Raw genomic sequence first — 25,470 nt, forward strand, 5'->3', positions numbered from 1 at the left:
TGCTATAATTTGCTCCAATATACCTTCTGCCCCTCTCTCTCTTTCTTCTTCTTCTGGGATCCCAATTATTCTAATCTTGTTTCGTCTTATGGTATCACTTATCTCTCGAATTCTGCCCTCATGATCCAGTAGTTGTTTATCTCTCTTTTTCTCAGCTTCTTTATTTTCCATCATTTGGTCTTCTATATCACTGATTCTCTTTTCTGCCTCATTTATCCTAGCAGTTAGAGCCCCCATTTTTTATTGCACCTCATTAATAGCCTTTTTGATTTCAACTTGGTTAGATTTTAGTTCTTTTATTTCTCCAGAAAGGGTTTCTCTAATATCTTCCATGCTTTTTTTCAAGCCCAGCTAGTATCTTTAAAATCATCATTTTGAACTCTAGTTCTGACATCTTACTAATGTCCGTATTAAGTAAGTCCTTGGCAGTTGGTACTGCCTATTGTTTTTTTTTTTGATGTGATTTTTTCCATCCTGTCATTTTGTCCAGAGGAGAATAGATGAATGAGAGAACCAAATGCTAACAGGGTAACAACGACCCCAGAAAAATATACACTAAACAAATCAGAAGAGACTTGAAACTGGGGGAAAAGAAAGGGAAAGAAAGAAAAAAGAAAAAGAAAGAAAGAAAAAAGATTTAAAAAAAAGAATATGATCAAATATGATCTGGCTGGTGCATAGATCAGTGCCACACACTAGAGTTTGGGCATATTTTGGTCTGTTAGACGAAACTGCCTCCCAAAATTTTAAAGAAAGAAAAACTTATATGTGTACAAAAATAAGGGTAAATACGATGAAGGGATGGAATATGACTGTAAAGATGAAAATTATGAAAGATTTTATAAAAGGAATTGATAAGAAGTTGGTTGAAAAAAGAAAGAAGAGAATTTTTTTAAAAAGGGAGGGAAGAGACTGTGATCAAGCAGGAGACTAGAACAAAGCCATACACTAGAGATTTAGGGTATATTCTGGTCTGTTAGAAGAAACTGTATCCCAAAATTTTAAAGAGAGAACAACTTATATATATATATATATATACACCAAAAATAAGGTTAACTACAATGAAGTGATAGAATATGACTCTAAAAATGAAAAATAAAAAAGATTTTTTAAAAAGGGGATTGATAAGATGTTGGTTGAAAAAGGGAAAAAGAAAAATTTTAAAAAAATAGAAAAAGAAAATTTAAAAAATTAACTTTGAAAGACTAAAGAATCAGGGAGGGGAAAGCCATGGATTCTATGTGCAGTATTCCCCTAGCGCTGGAGTTCTGCCGTTCTCATTGATCAGTAAACTTGGTCTTGGCTGGCTGTTCTTGCTGATCTTCTGGGGGAGGGGCCTGTTGCCGTGGTTCCCAAATGTCTTTGCTGGAGGCGGAATTGCCCTGCCCTTGCCTGGTCCAGGCTAAGTAATCTGCTCGGGTTTGCTCTTGGGAACTTTTGTTCCCTGCAAGCTTTCCATACAGCTCTGGAGGCCGAGAGTGAAAATGGCGGCCTCCCAATCTCTGCCCAGATGAGCCGAGAACTCAGGGCCCCACTCCTCAGTGCGCCCCCAGAGAAAAGCAGTCAGTCACTCCCATCTCCCCGGTCTCCGGCCGCACTTCATGCTCACCCGGCCTGTGACCGAGCGTTTCTATCTCTGGCACATGACCCCGTGTGGAGTCTCCAAACCCAGCAGATCCATGCGGTGTGCTCCCACACCGCTCCTCCCAGGGGAGGAAGGGGAGTCTCCCCGGATCTGCCTCTTGTTGGGTCCCTGCTGGAGGAACAGTGGCCCAACTGTGCTGCGGATCATGGTTTATGGCAACCCCGAGCTGAGAGCCCGTGCCTCGGCTCTGTCTCTGCAGCCAGCTTCCCTGCCGATACCTGGGAGCTCTGCCACACTCAGGGACCCCCGGTTTTTCTTTGACCCCGAGGGTCCTCAGACCACAATGTCCCAGTGTGGGTCCCACCCCCACTTAGCCACTGGAGTGACATCCCTCAGCAGAGCAGACTTCTAAAAGTTCTGATTTTGTGCTCCACGGCTCTATCACTTGCCAGTAGCAGCTGACGGAGGCCCCCTCGCCCACCATCTTTATTCCCGAATATCGCCTCAGATTCACTTCTCCAAACGTCCTACCTTCCAGAAGGTGGTCGCTTTTCTGTTCAGAGAGTTACTGCTATTCTTTTCTTCGATCTCCTGTTGAGTTCGTAGGTGTTCAGAATGGTTTGATCCCTACCTAGCTGAATTCCTGGGACCAGACAAAATTTAGGTCTCCTACTCCTCCGCTATCTTGCTCCTCCCCCCTGCTACTCATGCTTTAAAATGTATTGTTCAGGGACGCCTGGGTGGCTCAGTCAGTTAAACATCTGCCTTGGGATTGGGTCATGATCCCAGGGTTCCAGGATTGAATTCCACATCAGGCTCCTTGCTCAGTGGGGAGCCTGCTTCTCCCTTTGCCTGCCACTCCCCCTGCTTGTGCTCTCTCTCTCTCTCCCACGCTCTCTCTCTGGCAGATAAATAAATAAAATCTTTAAAAAAAAGGTATCATTCACTTCATTTCTGCTTCTAAACTGCTATTTAATCCCCTAAGTAAATTTTTCTACTTTGCTATAATTACTAGAATTCATAATTTTTTGGTATTTTAGTTATATTTACTCACCTTACATCTTACAAATATTGAGCTAATTCCTTTCCCCATGGTCCTTATCATATTTTCTCCATAAACAAAGAAACAAAACTGACATTAATCTCAATACTGAAAATAAGGATAATTATTATCACCCCTAATTAACTTAAAAGATACCCGACAAAGAGAAGAGACAAATGCTTTTCCAGGGTTGTATAACTCTCACAAATGTATAATTTCAAGGGGGTGTACAGTTACTTTAATTGGATGGTGTGTTAGATTGTGCAATCATCCATTATTCTGGGTATCTTAACTTTAAAAAAAAACTTTAAAAACCAACATGCCAAGCACCAATTAATTAGTTGGCCACAGTTGTGGGCTTTTGCCATTTTGCTTAGTTGCTGAATATTGTTATCTCTCACATAGCTGCAGATGAAACTAGCAGTGTTTAAATGAGAAAAGTATATAAAGTTTTGGCATTATATTAGCTGGATGCTTTCCATAATAAAGATTATTAGAAGCTTATTATCTTATCTTAACACTATGCATCAGGCTCTCTTCTAAGCACATATCATATTTAATCCTCATAAACCACTGAGGCTTGTATTTTGTCTTCAGTTCATGGAGGGGAAAATTGAAGCTTGTAGAAGTTAGGACACCTGCCCGAGATCACATACCTATTAAGTGTCTTAGCACCCCGAACTGATCCCAAATCAGTCTGACTCCAAGCTTGTGCACTCTCCTGCTTTTATGTCCTTTAGACTCCAGCTCCACTAACAAGTCAGTCCCGATAATTACTGAGCCGTATAGAGGAAAATACTGAAAAAGACTCATTAGATGATTCTAAAGATTACAACAAAGTCCTAGAGCATTCTTTCTTGACTGTAATAGTTGTAATATTTCTCTGAAAATGTTTGAAGCAGGGCTCTATATGGCATTCTTGGCTCAGCTGAAGTTTTCCTAAAAGCTTTATTTGGCTGGTCTCATTTATTCAACCAAATCTCTCATTCAACCAACATTTGTTCGTTTCTGTGGCCTTCAAAGAGCTTATAAATTAGTGAGAAAACAGGATAAAATTAGGCAGAAATGAGTAAGTGCCTGAGGAAGGCATAGGATCAGAGAGGGACTGATTCACTGGCTGAGAATAGGGAAACATATCTCATACTATGCAAATGTTCATACTGTCACTATCACCTCCAGAGCGGGAGATTTTCAAGGGCAAGGACCATGACTTATTAACTTTTGTACCTCCAAACTGACTGGATGAATAAAATGGCATTTGGACTGGGACATGAAAGTTTAATTTGGGGAAAGGCTATTTGGATTGAAAAATTAGCTGCTCTAAAGAACACATATATTAAGTCAAATAGCATGTGCAGGAAATCACATCTGATGAGACTATAGCATTGGATATAGGATAATAAGATGATAGACAAGGCTAGAAAGTTGGCCTTTGTCCTACACAATGGAAAGCACTGAAAGGGTTCGTTTAAACATATGGTAAAGACAGCCTATACTTAGGAAAGATATCTCTGGGAAAAGTATGAAATGTTTCCTATGTTACTGAACTTTTGTGAAGATTAAATGAGATAACACACGTCAGATGTTTAGAAAGGTGCCTGGCACTGTAACTTTAGCTATTGTTACTACTATTGCTGTTGTGGTTATTGCAGAGAGTAATAAGATTTCATATATGGGATGATGTTTAACATCTGGACATTTAGAGATAAGAAGACGGGATTTCTAAATGAGAAAACCAAGTATGAAGATATTTAAGGGGAGAACAGCAGAGGCCTGGAGAACCCGTGAAAAGTCTCCATGAAGACAGGCATGTGCCTTTTCCTGGTTTCATGGGGCCCCTTACTTCCTAGGCCTGCTGTATGCATGGCCACACCTGTGGTTTACAGCAACCCTAAGTGTTTATACAGGTTGTCCACTTTCCCACATGTATGTGATAGTCTGTTAAAAATCTCTGTCTGGGGGGTGCCTGGCTGGCTCAGTTGGTTAACCATCTGCCTTTGGCTCAGGTCATGATCTCAGGGTCCTGGGATGGAGCCCCATCTGGCTCCCTGCTCAGTGGGGAGTCTGCCTCTCCCTCTGCCCCTCCCCACCCCCGTTTGTGTGCTCCCTCGCTCTCTCTCTCTCAAATGAATAAATAAAACCTTAAAAAAAAAACTATAAAATCTCTGTCCAGTAATTCCAACATCTAGGACATATCTGGCCCTGCTTATTTTGACAATGGATCTTACTTTCCTACATTTTCATGTATCTCATTACTTTTTATTGGATTCAGGAAAACGTGTACAAAAGAACAAAAATGAGGCAAAGTATATATTAGTCAATAAAGCACAATCCAGTGACAGAGGAGGATTACCCTATCACTAAAGGTTATGAGCTCAAAACTTGGTCAGATGAAAGAGTTAAAATCCATCAAGCAATTGTCTATGGGTTCTTTCAGTTTTTTCATCCCAGACAGCACTGTCCTTACATTTCCACCCAGGAAACCCTGATGCCATCAAGGAAAAAGAGGCCAAAGCATAAGAAAATCAATGGCCTTCTTTTTTTTATTAAAGCAGTATTTATGTAACCATTATAGTTGAGGGGAAAATCAATCAATGGCTGGGCCCATAGAATGAATTTGGATATACCTTCTTGAAGGGGTGCCTGGGTGGCTCAGTCAGTCAAGGGTCCAATTGTTGGTTTCGGCTCAGGTCAGGATCTCAGGGTTGTGGGATTGAGCCCTGTGTGGAGGTCCTGTATGGAGCCCCTCATGGAGCCCTGCTCTGAGTTCCTCATTGGTCTCCTCGCTCAGCAGGGACTCGGCTTCCCCTCTGTCCCTCCCCCTGCTTGCACTCTCACTCTCTCAATAAATAAATAAATAAATAAATAAATAAATAAATAAATAAAATCTTTAAAAAATATCTTCTTGGAGAGTCTCAGAAGATTCATACGCTGGTTGAAAATGGTTGAAATGTTATTTTAGTTAACAAATTTAACTAAAAACTTAAACCAACATCAAAGTCCTGTGAATTGGCTATTAACCAAACATGTTTTCAGTCAGCAATTAGAATTTGAGTAAAATAATTCTACTCTTTATATTTTTATAAAAGTCGGATACTTTTATTCTTGTTCCTATTCTTCCCCTATGTTTATTTGCCTGAGCCAGAGCATTACCCCCACATTAGCCAGAGCGTTACCCCCACATTATCCCCACATTAACAACTGACTCCGGGTCTTGCATCAAAGACTAAATTATGACTCATTTCTTATGTTGAACTTTTAAAAACTTTTCATGCTTATAACTTGTTATTATTATATAACATCCAGATTCTAAACCTACTGTGAGCATAGAGTGGAGGGATCTGCTGTAGAAAATGATTACGGGGGGATATGCCTGGGTGGCTCAGTTGTTAAGCGTCTGCCTTCGGGTCAGGTCATGATCCTAGGATCCTGGGATCAAGCCCCGCATCAGGCTCCCTGCTCTGCTGGAGGCCTGCTTCTCCCTCTCCCACTCCCCCTGCTTATGTTCCCTCTCTTGCTGTGTCTCTCTGTGTCAAATAAATAAATAAAATCTTAACAAAGAAAAAGAAAGAAAATGATTACGGGGGCCTTTTCTGTGAAAAATGATTGAGTTTCACGCAAAATCTAGTTCTTAACTACTTGTGATCTACTAGTCACTCTGCTGGGCAGGATATTTTACTAGAAAGATGGGCTGGGGCTGACTAAGCTCACATATTTCAATCAGTGAAGAGCTTTAAGCTGGAGAGATGCATTTTGAGGATAGCACGATATAAATACTGACATTTTATCCAAAGAATAAAATTGTAATATGTAACTATATGCTATAATTGTTTGTTACTTAAAAACAACTATTAATGTCTGATGAATTTTATTAGTTGTTTTTATTAATTGTTATTATATAATGGTCTTAGATATTCTGAAGTAAAATATTTGATATGCCTCTCCAATATTTTCTCTTTCACAAAAATCAAAGTCTGCTCTTCTCTGGGAAACAAGGTTGCTGAGCTATCACAGATCACTAGTTTGCCCTTATTAGTCTACCATTATCATATACCGTTAGGAAATTTCCTTGATCTGATTTCTGAATTCCTCGGTGACTTTATTTTAAAGGTACATCTTATGTTTACAGTTTGACCTTTAGGTTAGGCTGACCTTTTTACAGGAAAGCTCTCTTTAGGACCACACACTGCTTTGCAAATGTTAAAATTTGTCAGAAAGAAATTTCCTGCACTGAAAAGGGTCTTCAGAATTGTAGGACAGCTTTCCACTATCATTATCTAAATGTTCATGTATTACAAACACACTCTCTCTCTCTCTCTCTCACACACACACACACACACACACACATATTCTGTTTCTAGAATCCTAGAACTTTTTTAAACTGGGAAAGTCTTTAGAAATCAACTTTCCAACTTCCTAATTTTCCTGACAGTAAATGGAACCCTAAGATGCTAGGTTGATTTGATTGGCAGTATAGATACCAAATCTGTAAAACCCTGACTTTCTGGTACTCAAATGCTTTGTTGGTATTACTGACATGATGATATAAATGATATATTTTTATTAATCTGATTTAACTGTCAACAAATAAAAGAAAAAGTCAAAACTGAATGTCTTTGGTCATAGAGTTGGGCAGTCTTCTAAGATAAGGAAACCCAAATGTTTGGCCTCCAAAGACCCACATCCCTGTTTTAAATAGCTGTCTTACTCGACCCCCACACCGACTCCACCTACACCTCGTGGAGTTACAGGAGAAATATGACCATTTGTTCACTTGAAGGAGAGAGGGAGCCACATAGGGCAAGTTGTATGCCTAGAAGGTTTGGTCTGTAGCTGCCGCTCAGGGTGGTGTGTGGACCCAGCATCCTCACAGTGTTTCTTCAGCTTCAGGATACACAGGACTCCAACCCTCTCACACCCGCTATGCCTCTTGGGATCTTGGATCTATTGCTCCAAAGCAGACACGCATCCGGCCTGTCACCACTATGCTCTACTGCACTCTGACAAAGTTAAACGGCAGCAACTCTCTGTCACCTCAAGGGAGGCTTTGTCATGAATATTGATTAGTTAAAAGGGCATTTCTGCCATCTGGCTGGCAGATGAAATGTAAAGATCAATACTTCTCATCCTTCAGCTTCAAGGATTAGAAAAGAAAGGTGGTGAGGCGGGGAAGGAGGGAGAACTATTTACCTTATCGAGATGGTTGTAGAAATCAATGTTTGCTGCACAGAGATACCTCCCAAGCAGTGTGGCGTGAGTGGTAAATATTGTAGCGATGGGAAGTTTCCGAGCTCGAGAAAGGATCAGTCCAGTTCCCGCCTGCCATTCATGGAATTGGGCAATGACATGTTTCCCATCTGCATGATCTGTCACCTACATCAGAAAAGAAGCATTTAGAACAGTTGTTGGTAAAGCTTGATCTTGATCATGGCCCACAGCTTAAGGAAAGTTATCGTTTGTGCCTGTAAATTTTAGCAAAATCTAAAGAGAGGTAAGCATGAAGCATGCAGATTTAGCAAGCAGAATTGTTTTATAGGACTTAGTTGCATGTTCATAAAGCCCATATATTTGTATGGCATAATCCTCCCTTTCAGGAATGGATCAGATTTACTTTTGTATCTACAGAGAGGCCTCGGAACAAATGCACAGTAGGCACTCCATAAATATTCACCGAATGGATGAATGAATAATAGCGATAATATCCTTGAAGATACCACTGAGCAGCTGAATCAATGGGGACTACCCACTTACAAGCTTCTTTTGAAATAAACAATCCATGACGTCATGTTTTAAGTCAGTCTTATTTGGATCTTCTGTAATTGGAGCCAAAAGCACTTTAACATTATTTTAAGAATATGGAACTGGACGGAAGGAGGTGAATAACTTGCTTGGAAGCAAATCCTAATTTAGTAACATGCTGAGGACCCAGGTCTAATCCCAGTCTAGTTCTAAAACTAGGCAGGGCCTCAGTTTCCTTGCCTTAAAGTTACCTTGTTTCACCCTTACAGAAATTTAATATTTACATTCCACTCCCCTTATGACTGCCTGTTTCTTCAATGGGGGAGTAGAATTGATCATGCAAAACACGTGCATTTGAGGAGCCTGAGCAGAGGACTGGGAAATCGAGATTTCACCCAAGAAGGCAGTTCTCACACTTGGAGGACATCAGCGTCACCTGGAAGTCTGGTCATGTGCAGATACCAGGGTCCCCATCACCAGGTAATCTAATTCTGGGCTAGGGACAAGAGTTTGCATGTCTTGCAAGTTTGCAGGCGATGCTGCTGCTGGTGGTCCATGGAAATACTCTTTGAGAACCACTGACTTAGGCTAGGACCTTTGTAGTTTAAAGTACTCGTTCTTCAAAAAAGCTCCTCATGGTAATTAACAGGTGCACAGATTGGTGGCAGCCAAGAGGTGACTGCAGAAACAGGGCTTGCCCAGCAGCCTTGGATTTTTGTCAATGTCTTTATTTACCCTTTGAATCAAAGAAAATTTCTGTTTCTGTAATAGCTTTACTTTAGAGAACACTGGGGCTTTCACTTTCTTGCTTCTCTCCTCTCTAGTTTCCTTTAACAGAAAGGATGAAAGCGCGAGCGCAGGGGCACGCGCACACACACACGCACACACACACACACACACACACAGAGGCTGGCCTCAGCCCTGAGGGCCCTGGCTCAGGGAGGCAGTTTGCTGAGGAAGAATTGGTTCCACCAACTGATGCTAAAACAAGACGGCTTATTGTCATTAGGTCAGATCTCGTCAGCACCCTCACCCTGTTCTCCTAATTCTGTCGCCAACACAAAGCAATGGGACTGTCCCTCCACCTTCCCCTTCACTTCAAGGCAGCCTTTCATGGCTATTGGAATACGACTTTATCAGTAAGTAAGGCTGGTCAAGGGGATGCGCTGCCAACATACAGTTCTGTGATTTGTCCTTAGACTACCCTCCCACTTTGCTAAGGATGCTCTTCCTTCACCGTCTGATTTTTAAGTTAGGCATAATCATTTTGAGGTAATGCAAGGAATGCAAAGAAATCCTCCTTTGAGAACTGAGAGCGCAGGCTTGGTTCATTTCACAAGGATTGATATCTAATGCTCTTGGGGTATTTTGGGGTTTGGAGGGTTGTTTTTTGGGGGGGGATATTTCACTGCTACAGATCCTCAGCAACTGCCGAGATCACTTCAGCCCTTAGAAAAATGATGAAAATATCTAAAAACCACTGCAGTTGCCCAAGTACTCATGCATAAACAAAACCAAGTATTTCAAGCTATTAGAATTTCTACTGCCATAAGTCTAGAATTCAGGTACATAGTGCATGATGTATACTGCTTTTTTACTTGTATATATCTTACCATCTAGTATCAGGCAATATAATTGGTTGTTTTATACACATCATTCTATTTAAATCTGACATGAGGTATATATTAATAAGCATGATTGTTAACCTGTTCTGAAAGCTAGGATTTAGTTAGAGGAAGGCTGAACATTTTCTCAGATTCTTTTGAAATGTATTAGGACAATCATGATGGCATCATCTCATTTAGTGTAATCTAAAAATCATGGGACCATTGCTGAGCACAGAGCACAATTATGCTCCTCCTCTGTTGCATGACTATACAATAAACTGTACCTCTTTTAAGAACCAGGCAGTTAAAGATCCGAATATCAGCATATCGTTGGCTTCTCGGTCATGGTAAGGTATGCCGACACTGCATGCTTCCCAGAGGTCACCCTTCCACCTGTCCAGGTTCCAAGCAGAATAGCCTACGTCAAAGAGCACCACGTAAGGACTTCCTTCTATCAGCCATCTTCCAAAGTGCACCTGCCATATAAAGAACACAGAGCTTTGCAGTAATACCAGGCAATGCAAGGGAGAAAATGGTATCTGTGCTTAGAATATTTAAACTTTATTTAGAACTCAACAGCAGACTATCCAAGCTATATAGGAAACTGTAGTGGTAACACAAAGCATCTGATATTTGAGCCTGAACATGGAATGGGCTTGCATCCCTTCATCTAAACCTCCAAGTTCTTATCCTTCATTAAATTTGGTCATTTAAAAGTAAAGTATCTAGATAATGTAATCTCCATCCTTTTTTTTTTTTTTGAGAGAAAGAGTGAGAGAATGAGAGAGAGAGAGCACAAGCAGGGGGCAGAGGGAGAGGAAGGAGCAGGCTCCTGGCTGAGCAGGGAGCCCGACGCGGGACTCGATCCCAGGACTCCGGTATCATGACCTGAGCCAAAGGCGGATGCTTAGCCTACTGAGCCACCCAGCGGCCCCAATCTCTGTCCTTCTGTTTCTCATTCCCCTCCTGTGAACTTGAGCTCATGGTTTTCAGATTTAATATCATGGTCTATGTTTTTATGATAGAGTCATAAGATGAACTGCTCTGTATCTTTAATTTGTAGTTGGATATAATGTCTATAGTGTCACTTATTTTAATTATGCAACAGGACTTCCTATAATATTTCACACTAGAAAAATTTGTTTCTATAAACAAATGTATATGATTTCTCTCATTCCTCCTATCAAAAAAAGAAAAAGGTGACACAATGTGTTTCCCAACATGATTGCTGCCAGGTGTCTTAACTAAATATATTGCTCAAGATACTTTATCTCTTTAATCTAGCAGCTCAAAGTCTAATCCTGTTACATTCTTCAAATTCAATTCTTTTATTCCTGTTTTATCTTGTACAAGTTTTAATGTATTAGCTATCTCATTTTTTCCCAATTGTAGTTATATAATCACTTGTATATCCAAATTTCAACTTTCTTTTTGGCCTCTATTTTTCTATTCTATTCTCTATTCATCACTCTTTTGTCTTGACTTTTATTTTAGGTTTATTCTCCAATTACATGGTATGCAACTCCATAAATTACTTCAAACACTTCTTGGAAGTTGGCAAACCTGAGAGCCTCTCATAGGGTATCCAGACCTCTCTAGTAAACTGAATATGTCCACATTGCTTAGTTATTGACACTGTGACTCTACCCAAGGTTGAATTTGGGGAGCTTGAAAGCCCATTTGATCATCATTCTCTTCCACAGGACTCAGAAATGCATGGTGATATCTCTCCCATCTAGCCTTGGACAACTCTGAAAGACTCCCATTATCTGTTGGTTGCTTCCATTGTAATTAGTATTTATCATGGTACTCTTCCCTTTTCAGACTGAGTTTTCCTTTTCAATTGTTTTCTCTTTAGGACTTTCATTGATTTATGTATTCATTCAATGAATAGTTACTGACTGCCTAATATATGACATATGATACAGTGAGCTGAGATCACTAGAGAATGTAAGCTAGCTTGTTTTGACTTTCGGTGAGTTCTTGGCTCTGACATGGAAACATCTTACATCAGAAATCCATTTAGAACCTTGAGACCAGTCAGACCATTATGCTTTTCATCTCCCTCTTCTTTCATGAGAGCTTCAAATGCAAGCCCCTTCCAAAGTCTCAGTCTTTCATCCCAATAGTACAACATGCATCCCTCTTTCACTTTCCTATGTTCTCTATGCTACAGTCACTATGATAGATTTCCCTGTTGCCCTCTGGGACCTCAAGTTCCCTTCATTTAAATCTTCTGCATCTTAAGCCTTGCATAGACCTTGTAGACCCTGCTACTCACATGGACATCTCCATGAGGGCCTTTAATTTTTTCACCCCCAGAAACTATATTCCTGGGATGAGTATGAACGAAGTTTGGATTTTTAAAAATCACAATGAAACTTATTATTTGTGTATAAAGACATTTTTGAAATTTATGTTATCCAAATACACTACGTTTCCTTGTTCTATTAATCATCTGGCTACTTTTCCACCTTTTTCTGGGCAACTTCAAAATCCAAGTTTTTATCCTACACACTTAGCCTCATATTTTTCTGACTTTATTGACTTCAAAGAACTTCATGTCCATGGCATTCCAGCTACACAAGCTCATGGCTGCATTGTTATCCTTGTCAAAACCCAAACTGTTCCTTCTCTGAAATATTCAGCCTGAGCATTTTGTTACTTGACTACAACATTTATACCTCCACTTCCCTCACTCTGTTTCTCCCAGCATATATATTCCGTTCTTTCTCATCAAGACCTCCAGTTTCTGGAACCTTCCATTTTTTCCTACATCATCACCTCCTTTCTGGCTTTGCTTCCTTTCCTACCCATTTCAGACACAACTGTCCATCAATTCAACCATTAATTCAGTCAGTCACATAATCATACTTAATTATCCTTTTTCTTCATAGAAGAAACTTCTATGCCACAACTTCTGGACCCTTTTCCTCACCATTCACTCATTCCTCAATCTGATTTAACCCCCTTCTCCCTTTAGGCTGTATTTGGCAAGATTACCATGAATGGCCTGAATATTGCTAAACCCAACTGACTTTGGTTAAATTCTTTCATTGACTTAATCCCTCCTTCATACTAGAAACTCTCTCCTCCCTTGTTTTGACCTATTGCTATTGTGATGGCAAGAGATTAAGCCACAAACCTAGTGGCTTAAAAAAACACAAATTTGTGATCTTTCAGGTTTGGGAGTCAGTAATCTGAAATGGGTCTTTGGGGTTAAAATCAACATGTTGGCAGAGTCACAGTCCATCTGTAGGCTCTAGGGGAATCTGTTTCCTGGTCTTTCCCAGCTTCTAGAGGTAACCTGCATTCCTTGGCTTGTGGCCTCTTCCTCCATCTTCAAAGCTCATCAGACCAACCTCTGCTTCCATTGGCACATCTTCTTTCTAATTCTAACTCTACTGCCTCTCTTTTGTAAGGACCCCAGTGGTTACATTGGGCCCACCTAGATAATCCAGGATAATCTCCCCACCTCATGATCCAAATCTACAAAATCCTTTTGTTATATAAGCTAACATATTCACAGGTTCTGAGGATTAGGATTTGCACACCCTTGGTTCTACATCACTAGCTGTATTTGTACTTGTGTAACCTCTGAGTTTTGTTTTGTTTTGTTTAATGTAGATGTTCTAACATGTTGACATTCCCAAAGGTTTGGCTCAAAACATTTGCTCTTAGTCTATAAACTTCTGCTTAACACTGTTATCAACACTTATAATGTCAACTACAATTTAAACACAAATGACTTTCCCCCAAACATCTTTATCCTCTATCTTCTGCTGAGCTCCAAACCTATTATCCTATTAGACATTTCCCAATGGTTTTCACAAGGTGCCTCAAATGTAACCTGTTTACAATCAAATTCATCATCTTTCTCACAAACCTGCTCCTTTTCCCTAAGTAGATAGTCTCCTGTGAGTTCATATAAATGGTGGTCTCTTCTCCCATAACAGGTTACTAGTGTTGCTGAGTGAAGTGTCAGTCTGTCCCTTACCTGGCAGCCATGTTTATTCATTGTGTCCACTGCCCTTCTAACAGCATCATTTATAGGTTCACACTGTTCCACCTGAGTCTTCATATTATGCTCAAAATATGGGCCAATCAGAAAATAATGGTCTCCCCATTCGTCTGCTGTGGTTTTGGCCTTTGTCTGAATCACAGTATAGATGCCACCAACTGTTAAAAAGAAAAGGTTCCATTTATCATTCAGGTTAGCATTTCACTGTAAGTGATGAAGGCATGGAAATGCGTTTCTCATTTTTAAATTAGCATTTAGGATTTATCAAGCACAAGGGTTTATTTAATTTTCTAAAAGAAAATTTTTAAAGGACACTAACATAATTACTATTTGGTTCAATTCATGCATATTTTAAAGCCTTTTCTGGGTGCATTTCATAGAGCAGCAGGTTGGCGGCAGCCAAGAAATACAAACATTTCAAGGAAATCTGAAGAGATGATCGGAATAAAGCAGAACTTGGCCTAAAGCTCTGTCTACACCGAAGTGTCAATGTTGGTTCCAACAGCCATTGTCAGGACACACACCCTCAGCAACTGTAGTTACTTTTTACCCCTTCTCCTACACTGCTCCAAGATGGGGGCTAGGGTATGTCCAAGTAACGGCCACTGTGGAAATTATGAGTGAATCTTTCAAGTTTAAGAGCCACTTACCTTGCAAGGTACCCAACAAGGTACGTTTTGACAAGAGAAAAGAGGTGATAGGTTTTGAAGGGGGATGCTTGGCCCAACCCTAAAGTCAAGCCCAATGACTCACATACAAATTTTCATGTGCTCTTTCATTTTCCCCTCTGGCATTGCTGTGATGACTATTAAAATACAGAGCCAAAAAATGTGTACACTCTTGGAATATATGCACATTTTTGGATCAGCGTGTCTACATCTAGGAAATTGTTTGGGGAAATAAGAGTGCCAAAAGATATGTGTATTAGGATATTTATGGAAGCATTATAATGGTGAAAAATTAGGAACAACTTAAACTGAACTAGTTAACTCAACCTGTCTAAGGCTCAATTAGCTCATCTGTTCAGCGGGGATAAAATATTACTTAGCTTGGGGGCAAAGGGCAGGTTGTAGCAGCAGTTCAAAGACTAGGGCTGGGAGCGCCTGGGTGGCTCAGTCGGTTAAGTGTCTGCCTTCGGCTCAGGTCATGATCCCGAGGTCCTGGGATCGAGCCCCACATCAGGCTCCCAGCTCAGCAGGGAGCTTGTTTCTCCCTCTCCTCCCTGCTTGTGCTCTCTCTCACTACCTCTGTCTCTCTCTCAAATAAATAAATAAAATCCTAAAAAAAAAAAAAAAAAAGCCCAGGGCTCATTGAAAAGGTAGTATTTGAGTAAGTACATAAAAGGGTGAAGAAATTAGGCCAGCAGCTATTATAGAGAAGAACTTTTTAGGCAAAGAGTAGAGTTAGAGCCAAGGCCCTAAGTTGAGAGCACTGCATGCAAGGGGAGAGCAATAGGCATTCAAAAGGAAAGGTTTGAGATGCAGCAACTAGGCAGGAGGAATAGGGAGGACCAAGGGGAAGAAGAGCTTCAGTAAACTTAGGCAGGATATCTTGTGCTGGCTCTAAGCAATCATCTTGTATGAGAATATGAAAGCAGTTTGAATCAATTTCTTGAGTAATACTCTGTCCATGAGCTATAGGTGAGGAAACAACTCAAGAAATGCCGTGTGAAATCCCAGAGCCAACACAGATCCTGGCACCAATCTTCAGCTCTATTTTCTAGTGATTTTATTACTTGTATATTTTTTTTAAAAAGGCCTATTTTTACTTCAGTTTTGCAAAAGTTATTTCAATTCATCAGGATATAGGGTTCGATAGCAATTGAATCTCTTAAATTGTTTCAGTAATTTAGACTTTAAATGATAAATTTTATCAAGAGTCACCATCTATGGCCAAAAGGTAATATTTGCCATCTGCAAATTTTTCTTTAAGCCTGAACCACTCAAAATACACTTTTTGGTAAACTGCGTTTTAAGAGATGAGACACCAAATGCAAATGTTGGTACTGTTATATAAGTACCAACAGGATTCATTAATTCATAAAAGGGTAGAGCTAATATAACTCCCAACATGTAATTATTACATGCAAACAATTTTCACATGAGCCTACATAAACTTATTGTCTTTAAGAACTTCATCTCTAAGAAAAGACTTTGTGACTATAGAAAATTTAAAGAAACTTAACACTGTCACTTGAACGAAGAACAATAAGGATGTTCAATCACAACTCAGATGGTAGGTGATGAGAACGGCATGGGATATGAAGACGATCTGTAAATCCTGCATGCAGAGACTTCCAGAAAGGACCAGGACAGACGTGATTCACTTACCCAATCAATAATGAATCTGAGGCTATGTAAATTGATGCCAGCATCAAGTATGCCTAAATATTTCTCCAAATTCCAGAAAATGTTATGAACCGTCAAAACTATTTGTTGAGAAAAACAAATTTAGAGAAAAAAATTGCAAGAACAACTAAAATTTTTTTCTTTAAAATATATGAGTCACATCTTAGCAACATATTTAAATATATATAAGCTTTATTCACATTCACTATCCATAAAAAGGCAAAATTTTCAAATAATTTCTTCTGTAGACTTATTTCCTTCACCTTCATCTTATCAAGGAGCTATGCTATCGGGTTCTGATGGCACACATTTATTTTTGCCTTATTCACATTTCTATTCTTTTTTTTAGTGGAGCTTAAATTTTTTATTATTATATTACATATTTTTATTATTATATTATGAAGTATAGTTGACATAAAATGTTATATTACTTTCAGGCGTACAACATAAGGATGAATTCAACAATTCTATACATTACTCAGTGCTCTCTCTGAGTAAGTGTAGTCACCATACAACATTATTATAATATTACTGACTATATTCCCTATGCTGTACTTTCCATTTTCATGACTTATTTATTTTAGGACTTCTTAATCCACATTTCTATTCTTAAAGCTCTCTTTTATTTGCAACTATGTAGCTTGCCCAGAGATCTTAGGACATCCTTGTTTGTTAGACTATGTGTTTCAAGTTCAAATACACTAGGGCAAATGCAAACACGTTTTTATTTGCTAAAGGGCGAAAAGGAGAAGAGAAATTCTTTACTCAAAAAAAAAAAAGAATGATTAGATGTGGGCATTGAAATGCAAAATTAAACATTGTTAGTTAATTTGCTGCTTCTTTTTCCCATTTGAGGCCTTCAACCTTGATAGAAATAGTCACCAAGTAGCCTTAGAGTGTTCATAAATACTATGGATATGCTATTTCAGGAATAAAAACGTAAAATTCAAAAAAAAAAATCGTCAATCCTATATTGGTTGAGACCTAATGGTAAATGAATCATTTCCCCTTACACTTCTTCATGTACAGTCTTTCCGTGGGGAGGTCATCTTACCACTATTTCATATGCTCAAGCTCCATTTTAGCTTCTCTTTGTCCTCCCCTTATTTGTATGCCAACTACTTTCCCTCAGCTTTTACTTTGTCTAGATACCACATTTACCCCAAACTCCTCTCCTGACCTGCTAATTATAGGTGAGTGTGATGGCATAGAAATAGGGTCACTCCTATTTTCAAATTTGGAGTATAAGCCTGAGGTTCCCCAACACATATTTTTAAATGAATTTTTACCAGTGTAGGTTATTGAATTTGGACTTACCCTTCACTTTCAAACATGTACTTTGTAGTTTATTGATCTATATTTTCCTGAAACAACATGGGAGCTATCTTTCATGTGAGGGCAAAGTATCAGGCCTTTCATAAGAAAGAAAAGATGAAGTCCCATGGCATATGCCATGGAGATAGCTGAAATCCCAAGTTTTCATCTAGAAACACGGCTGATATTGCTAAAATCGGGATTCCAAAGCAGTATGGAATGTGGACACCAGCCAAAATAAGACTATATATATATATATACACACACACATATATTGCATATTATTATGCTATATATATTATATATAATAAGGATATATAGTTGACCCTTGAACAATGTGGTGGTTAGAGGTGCCAACCCCCCATGCAGTCAAAAATCTAACTATAACTTTTTTTTAAGATTTTATTTATTTGAGAGAGAGAGACAGATAATGACAGAGACCGCAAGAGAGAGCACAAGTGGAGAGGAGAGGGAGAAGCAGGCTTCTGCCGAGCAGGGAGCCTGATGTGGGCTCGATCCCAGGACCCTGGGATCGTGACTTGAGCGGAAGGCAGACGCTTAACTGACTGAGCCACTTGGCGCCCCCTAACTATAACTTTTGAGTCCCCAAAAACTTCACTACTAATAGCCTGTTGACCTGAAACCTTACTGATAACATAAACAATTAACACATATTTGTATACTATATGTATTTTATACTGTCTTCTTACAATAAAACAAGCTAGGAAAAGAAAATGTTATTTAAAAAATCATAAGGCAGAGAAAATACATTTATAGTACTGTATTTATTGAAAAAAATCTGTATATAAGTGGACTCATGCACTTCAAAATTGTATTGTTCAAGGATCAACTGTATTTTATATAAACTGGGAGAATTGTCTACGGCCATACCACCTTGAACGTGCCCGATCTTGTCTTCACTACTTTTTTTTTTTTTTAAGATTTTTTTATTTATTTGACAGAGAGAGAGATAGCTAGAGTAGGAACACAAGCAGGGGGAGTGGGAGAGGGAGAGCAGGGAGCCTGATGTGGGACTCGATCCCAGGACCCTGGGATCATGACCTGAGCCGAAGGCAGACGCTTAATGACTGAGCCACCCAGGCGCCCGTCTTCACTACTTTTAAAAATGCTTAAAAGTTACAGAATTGGGAAGTTATATGACTTCAGTATGCAGAGCTACTAATCTGGCCCTCTAGTCTCAAGATACAGCTGCAGAACGGGGGTAGTTATTCTACAGTTAGACATCATTCTTTGAGGCAGCAAACCTGATAGGAAAGAAGAAATGTTACTGATGACCATGGTCAACAAATGTTTATGTGTCCAGAGCTTTGCTGGGTCTGTGGCTCAAAATAAAGGGTCTGTAGTCTTGGGCAGTGGGAGATGATATGCTTAAAGCAAGCCTATAGCCACCCCCACACTGATTGTACCACAATGGTAACTCCAAATGTTCTAGACAGGAGGGGCTCAGACATGGTAATCTGGATGAAAAGGAAGTGAGGAGACTAGGGCTCATCTTGAAGCTATGTGTGTGCCAAACGTGATTTTTGCATGGGTTGTGTTTCATGTGGTGGGGCTCGGGGTGCCATTGACATGGCCACCGCGTATCCACGCCAGGCAAAGGAACCTCACCCCTACTTACTGTAATCCTGATCCATATCTTTTTTCCCTCTCTGCTTTTGCATTTAAAAATAGAATCATGGAATTGCTCAAAGTGAAAGGCAGTATGAAGACAAATGATCCAACTTCCGCATTTGATGAATACATTTTATGAAGAAATAATAATAAGCTAACACCTACAGAGCATTTACTAAGTGCTAGGCCCTGTTCTAAGTGATTTACAGCTGGTATTACTTTTAGTTTTCACAACACCATTATAGGTAGGTGTTATTATTGTCTTTATTTTTAAATAGGGAAACTAAGGCACAGAGAGGCTATGCGACCGATCCAGCATCACACAGGTAATGATGGAGTTGGGATTCCAATCCAGGAAGTCTGACTCAAGAGTCCACAGGCTGTGGACAGCAAGACTATAAGTAACTGTCTGGAACAACATATTGATGGATTTTTCTTTTGAAGATCTTATTTATTTATTTGACAGAGAGAGAGATAGGGGGAGCAGGAACACAAGCAGGGGAAGTGGGAGAGAGAGAAGCAGGCTTCCCGCTGAGCAGGGAGCCCGATGTGGGGCTCGATCCCAGGACCCTGGGATCATGACCTGAGCCAAAGGCAGACTTAACCGACTGAGCCACCCAGGCACCCCCATACTGATAGATTTTTTAAAGTGGTGGGTGGGAGGGACAGAGGAAGAAGATGAGCAATATCACAGAAAGATCAATATCTTTAGGTCTTGGGGAAGGTGGAATCCTTTCTATTCTGCCCTAAAGAAAAGCCATCTGGGAAACAATACTTAGCGTAAATAGCTTTTTTATTTTGGCTCTTGGCACTTCTGGTTAACGAAAAGGAACCCAGGGTTTAGGGAACTTGAGAGCAGCAGTTCTCACATCAGTCATGGAGGCTTTTGGAAATCTGATGAAAGCATTCAGTCCTCTTCTCCAAAAGAGGACTTACACATACCATTTTCAGATACAATTTTAAAGTTTTACAAACTCCTTGAAGCCCACTTTTATCAAGGTCCCACCTTCAGAACCTCTGCCTCAGAATAGCAGACTCGCAGTTATAATCCGTTTTTACCACACCATCCTGACTGTAGTTTTCGGCATTTTTCCATATGCCGTTCACAACGTGTGACCCAGAGCTATGGTGTCCAGTTGGAGAAGAAAGTAGAAGTATTATATGTATTATATTACATGCTGGCTTCGAGCTAAAATGGATTGTTTTTTGGGTTTTTTTGCAAATTTTTTTTAAAGATTTTATTTATTTATTTGACAGAGAGAGAGCGAGAGCAGGAACACAAGCAGGGGGAGTGGGAGAGGGAGAAGCAGGCCTCCCGCTGAGCAGGGAGCCTGATGCGGGGCTCGATCCCAGAACCCTGGGATCATGACCTGAGCCGAAGGCAGACGCTTAACGACTGAGCCACCCAGGCGCCCCTAAAATGAATTGGTTTTAGTAATTTTGTTTTTTAGAGAGAGAGCGAGAGCATACATGGTGAGGGGAGGGGCAGAGGGAGAAGGAGAGAGAGAACCCCAAGCACGCTCCAGGCCCAGCATTCATCCCAATGTGGGGCTAGATCTCACCACCCTGAGATCATGACCTGAGCTGAAATCAAGAGTTGGATGCCTAACCAACTGAGCCACCTAGGTGCCCCTGTTTTTAGTAAATTTTTTAAAAGCATTCATTCAGTGACTACATTTCAGAATTGTTCACATGTATTAAATTAGCAATCATTACTTGTGACAATTTTCATTAAAGTTTTTTTAATAATTTCAGATATCCTCAACATAATAATTGGTCCATAGTCTACCATGATTTGGGCATGTCTATGAAGAAGGAATGATTGTAGTGAGGCCCAAACAAAGGAGAAAGTGAACCTTTTTGTTTCTAACATTTGGGCAAAACTTTCCATCCTAGGCCATGCCACAGTCTCTAACTTGTCTGTTACTTTCCTGCTATCCGCTCGCCCAACTAGTAATAGTGGTTTTCAAAAACATACTTGACCGCTTAGCACTTCCCACTACTTAGAACTTCCCATCACTAACCATAAACTTCATAAACTTCCCCCTGCTGGTCCCTTCCATCTGCTCTCAAGCCTCCACTCTTTTCCCCTCTCTAAGCTTCCCTTAGATCTTTGAACAGAGTACACTCTCTCACCTCTGCCTCTTGGCACATAGCACTCCCTCACAAAGAACACTGTCCCCTTCTTATCCCTGATCCTTCATCCCTACCCAGTGGCTATTCATCCTTCAGGTGTCAGCTCAACTGTCTCTTCCTTACAGAGGTGTTTTTCCCTAACCCAGATTTAGGTAGAAACCTCTCATCCCCCACCCCCAACATATAATCTTTTTTTTTTTTTTAATTCAGTTAATCAACATATAGTGTATTATTAGTTTCAGAGGTAGAGTTTAGTGATTCATCAGTTGCATATAATACCCAGTGCTCATCACATCCCGTGCCCTCCTTAATGCCCATCACCCAGTTACCCCATGCCACCCACCACCCCTCCAGCAACCCTCAGTTTGTTTCCTATGGTTAAGAGTCTCTTATGGGTTCTCAACGTATAGTCTTAGAGCCCCTTGTTCTCTTCTTATTATTGTCATCACATTTGACTATAATTGCTTGTTCAATGTCTACCTGCACATTTGTAAATTTTGGAAGACTGGGAATCAGTTCCATATTAAGTTCAATCTTCTTCATTTCCCAGTGCCCGACACCTAATAAACACTTGATGAATCTTTATTGAATAATAAATGAAGAGCAATAATAAATGGATAAATGAATAAAAGCAATAAATGTCAAGGGTAATATGAACAAGTAGGAAGTGTTATTTTGAAGTCTGAGAATTAATATCCAGGAATTTAACTGTGACTTTCTCATTTGTTATATTTTACACAAATCTATTTTTCACTGGCAAAATTCTGGCAGAAAGGGATTTTTTTTCCCTGTAAGAAATCTTTTGTTTTCCTAGGTATGAATAGATTTCCTTGCTTGCCCCAAAACATCATAAGATAGCTGGATCATAGTACATTAATTTCATTCATGAAAAAACTTGATATTCAGCTGGTTTAAAGAATGTTTTTATAAAGTGTTAGAAATTTAGAACAAGTCCTGTGTTCTTTCATCTAAAGGACATTTCCTTATGAAATGATTTTAATTTTTAATTCTTGTATGGTAGTGAAAAAGAGAAGTGACCTTGAAGAAGACCTAAATGCTAGTCCCAACCCTTCCATTTGCTTGATCATGTAATGCCTTAGGCATCCATTTCACCTTGGAAATAGAGGAGTTGGATTCTAAGATGCCTCCTATCACTGCCATGAACTGCAGGGAAGTAAAAATTCAAAGTAAATTTTTTAAAAAAACTATATATATAGTGTTGTTTTATTGTCAGGGATGAACACAGTTATTGTCCATTTATATGAAAATTTCTAAAATATCCGACTGTAATAAGTATTAAAATAAAGACATGTTGGAGATGATGTCAGCTGGGTAAATCACATTGTGGTTCCCTTCACACACAAAAAATTTCCTTCCCCTTGTACGGGAAATGAAAGAAAATAGGTTTCAAAGGCAGTGAGGGCTGTAAACAAATGTATTCATTCCTTCATTCCAAAGGAAAAAAATCCATTGAGCATTTTCTGCGCACCAGTCCCCATTCTAGGCCCTGAGATCAGCCCGCACGGCACCAGGATGTAAGCTCCATGGGATAACATGTTCGCAGTGTGTTCCTAGCATGGACACAATGCTCCATTAATGTTTGCTAAATGGACAGAAAAGGAGGAAAGAAGGAAGAAGGACTCTGTTCAGGTACTAGAACTCACACACTCCTCTGAACTGACTCCCAGTGCTAAAGAATCCCCCCAGTTTTTCCACCAACAAGCTACATCTGTAGAGAAAAACCTTCTTTCAAGTCATAGTCTGGGATCTATGAATAATAGAGATGACTCTATTCCTAGGAACTTTGGGCATATTTAAACACCCTAGAAAAAAGCACATTAGAAACAGCTCTTCATAAAACACTTCTCCATAATAAGATTTTTGCTCTCTTTGCTTCCACCTCACTAAACTACAGAGAGGAAGACTGCTTTGTTCTCTCACATTCCTTCCTGCATTTCTATATAAGTAAGATTGATTTTCACTTTTGATTTCAAGATTTTATGAATTTTATAAAAAAGATTTAATTAATTTTGTGAATATATACACATGAGAACTCTGAACACTTAGCATAAGGTGAAAATCAGAACAGATGTCAAATATAATTCCTCTAAGTTTGAAATACTCTCATTCTTCTTAATAGGAGCTTGACATAATGCCTTCTGCGCAGCTACTAAGTTAAAACTCTAATTCCAACCTCGTTGCGAATTATTAGCAATATTATTAAGTATTTCATATAATCTTTAACAGTGCACAGCTTAAAGTTTGTCATTGGTCCCGATTGCATATGGTTCTCCTTAAAATAAAGTTGTTGAGAGAACCAAAAAAGGAATTAATAGCTTTTTATTCCTGTGTCGTCATAACCTGCATTTCAAATTTTAGCTTAAATGCACATTTCCTGGCAACGACTAATATTTTCAACATTCTCTCCCTCCAACACACAGCCACATCTAAGTTATCATTGCCTGTTGAAATAGACAGGTGGAATGTAACTGAAACTTCTATTCAGCTTGAATACTTTCCTTACTCCCTGTCAATTCATTCGCACTAGAGTCACTTCTGAAATCCTAATCCACATTATTCAGCAGTCTGGCAAATAGCCACCTTCCAGGGTAGTACAAACCTTTATTGGTTACTTCCCAAGCGACTTCAAAAAGCAGTAAATCCTCCACAGGAAGTTCTTCAACTTCCCACTGAGGAAGCCCACTCAGGGATGTCACAGACAGAGATCGGCCTCGGAGCATTCTTTTTCCAGTCGTCTGAAACTTTTTTGAATCCTTTTTTCAATAAACTGTGATCCCAGGAGCGCTGTGCTGACAGCTGCCCAGGTTCAGGGTGGAAGATCTCAGGCTTGGGGAACTTCTCATAGGTATAAACCAGTCAAATGAAATCTCAAGTGCTTCCCAGAGAACTCTCAGTTTAAGGAGGAATTTTTGGCTCCTCTTTGCAGTCTTTCTGGGCAAGTCCAGTGAGGACAGTATCTCCAATCAGTATTGACCTGACCAACTCAATCACACATAAAATCTTTGGGTTCGGGGCTTAGGCAAGCACCCCTTCGGATGGTGGAATCCTCATAGGCTGAGCATGACACAAATCCAGACCTTTAGCCCTTGTCCTTTTGACCAAACTCCTAGACTCCTACAGTCATCAGTGCTTATTTCATCACTTCCAAAGTGATCCAAGATTAGCAATTCCCCTTATTAAGTTTGCAGACCACTTTAGATTACATGAAGAATTCACTGGGACCATTTCTATGCTTTAAATCCTTTTAGATTTCCTAAGTATGCTTTTGATTCCTGTTTCTAGAACATTAAAATAATTATTCTTAGTTATTATAGTCTACATTTATAATCTAAATTTTAATGTTAGGCATAGATCTTGGCTCCCCTCCTCTTAATTACTTTTCTTAAAAATTTCCCTATGAAAAAGTATAAATCCCAGTGTGTCTTTGGATATAACATACAAAGAACGTAATTTTCTCTGATCAATGATAATTAAAAAGTAAAAAGCTGTTTTCAAAAGTTTAATCAGATCACCTGAGGATTGTTTCACCATTCCCACTCTCATTACTCTGACTTTTTGAAATTCCTGGTCCTCAATTCTCCTTTGAGGTTTTTGCCTCAAGTACCAGCATTCTTAAGGACACATCATCTCCTAATGACCCTTCAAAGTAGACTTATGTAACTATTTTGATCCTATAATTCCTAACATGAGGACACCTTTACCAATTCTTTTCAATAGTGAATGCTATTTTCAAAATTGCTCCTTCAGTCAAGGAGAGTGAAATAAATGGAACCATATGAAATATGTCCATGGAATATATCTTCATCTATCCATGTTATGTGGGTGAATCTTCTTCTTTCCTGTGTGTGTGTGTTTGTGTTGTGTGTGTGAGAGAGAGAGAGAGACAGAGAGCGAGAGAGAGAGAGAGAAAGACAAAAAGAGAAAGGCAGTGATTTCTTTTTTTTTTTAAAGATTTTATTTATTTATTTGAGAGAGAGAATGAGAGAGAGAGAGAGAGCATGAGAGGAGGGAGGGTCAGAGGGAGA

At 39.5% G+C, this 25,470-nt stretch overlaps 1 protein-coding gene across 1 annotated transcript in view; it reads right to left on the reverse strand.

Moving 5' to 3' along the window:
- Positions 1–24,716, reverse strand: part of GYS2 (glycogen synthase 2) — a 53,211-nt gene extending 28,495 nt beyond the window's left edge. The window contains exons 1-4 of the mRNA XM_081818938.1: positions 24,045–24,716; positions 13,971–14,152; positions 10,258–10,449; positions 7,818–8,000 (exon numbers count right to left, since the gene is read on the reverse strand). Of these exons, the coding sequence (XP_081675064.1) occupies positions 7,818–8,000; positions 10,258–10,449; positions 13,971–14,152; positions 24,045–24,165 (678 nt within the window). The 5' untranslated portion in view covers positions 24,166–24,716. The remainder of the gene's footprint in view (positions 1–7,817; positions 8,001–10,257; positions 10,450–13,970; positions 14,153–24,044) is intronic.
- Positions 24,717–25,470: the final 754 nt, after the last annotated feature.

The sequence above is a fragment of the Leptonychotes weddellii genome, chromosome 5 (genome assembly GCF_054177405.1).
Source record: "Leptonychotes weddellii isolate Sample4059 chromosome 5, ASM5417740v2, whole genome shotgun sequence".
NCBI lineage: Eukaryota > Metazoa > Chordata > Mammalia > Carnivora > Phocidae > Leptonychotes > Leptonychotes weddellii.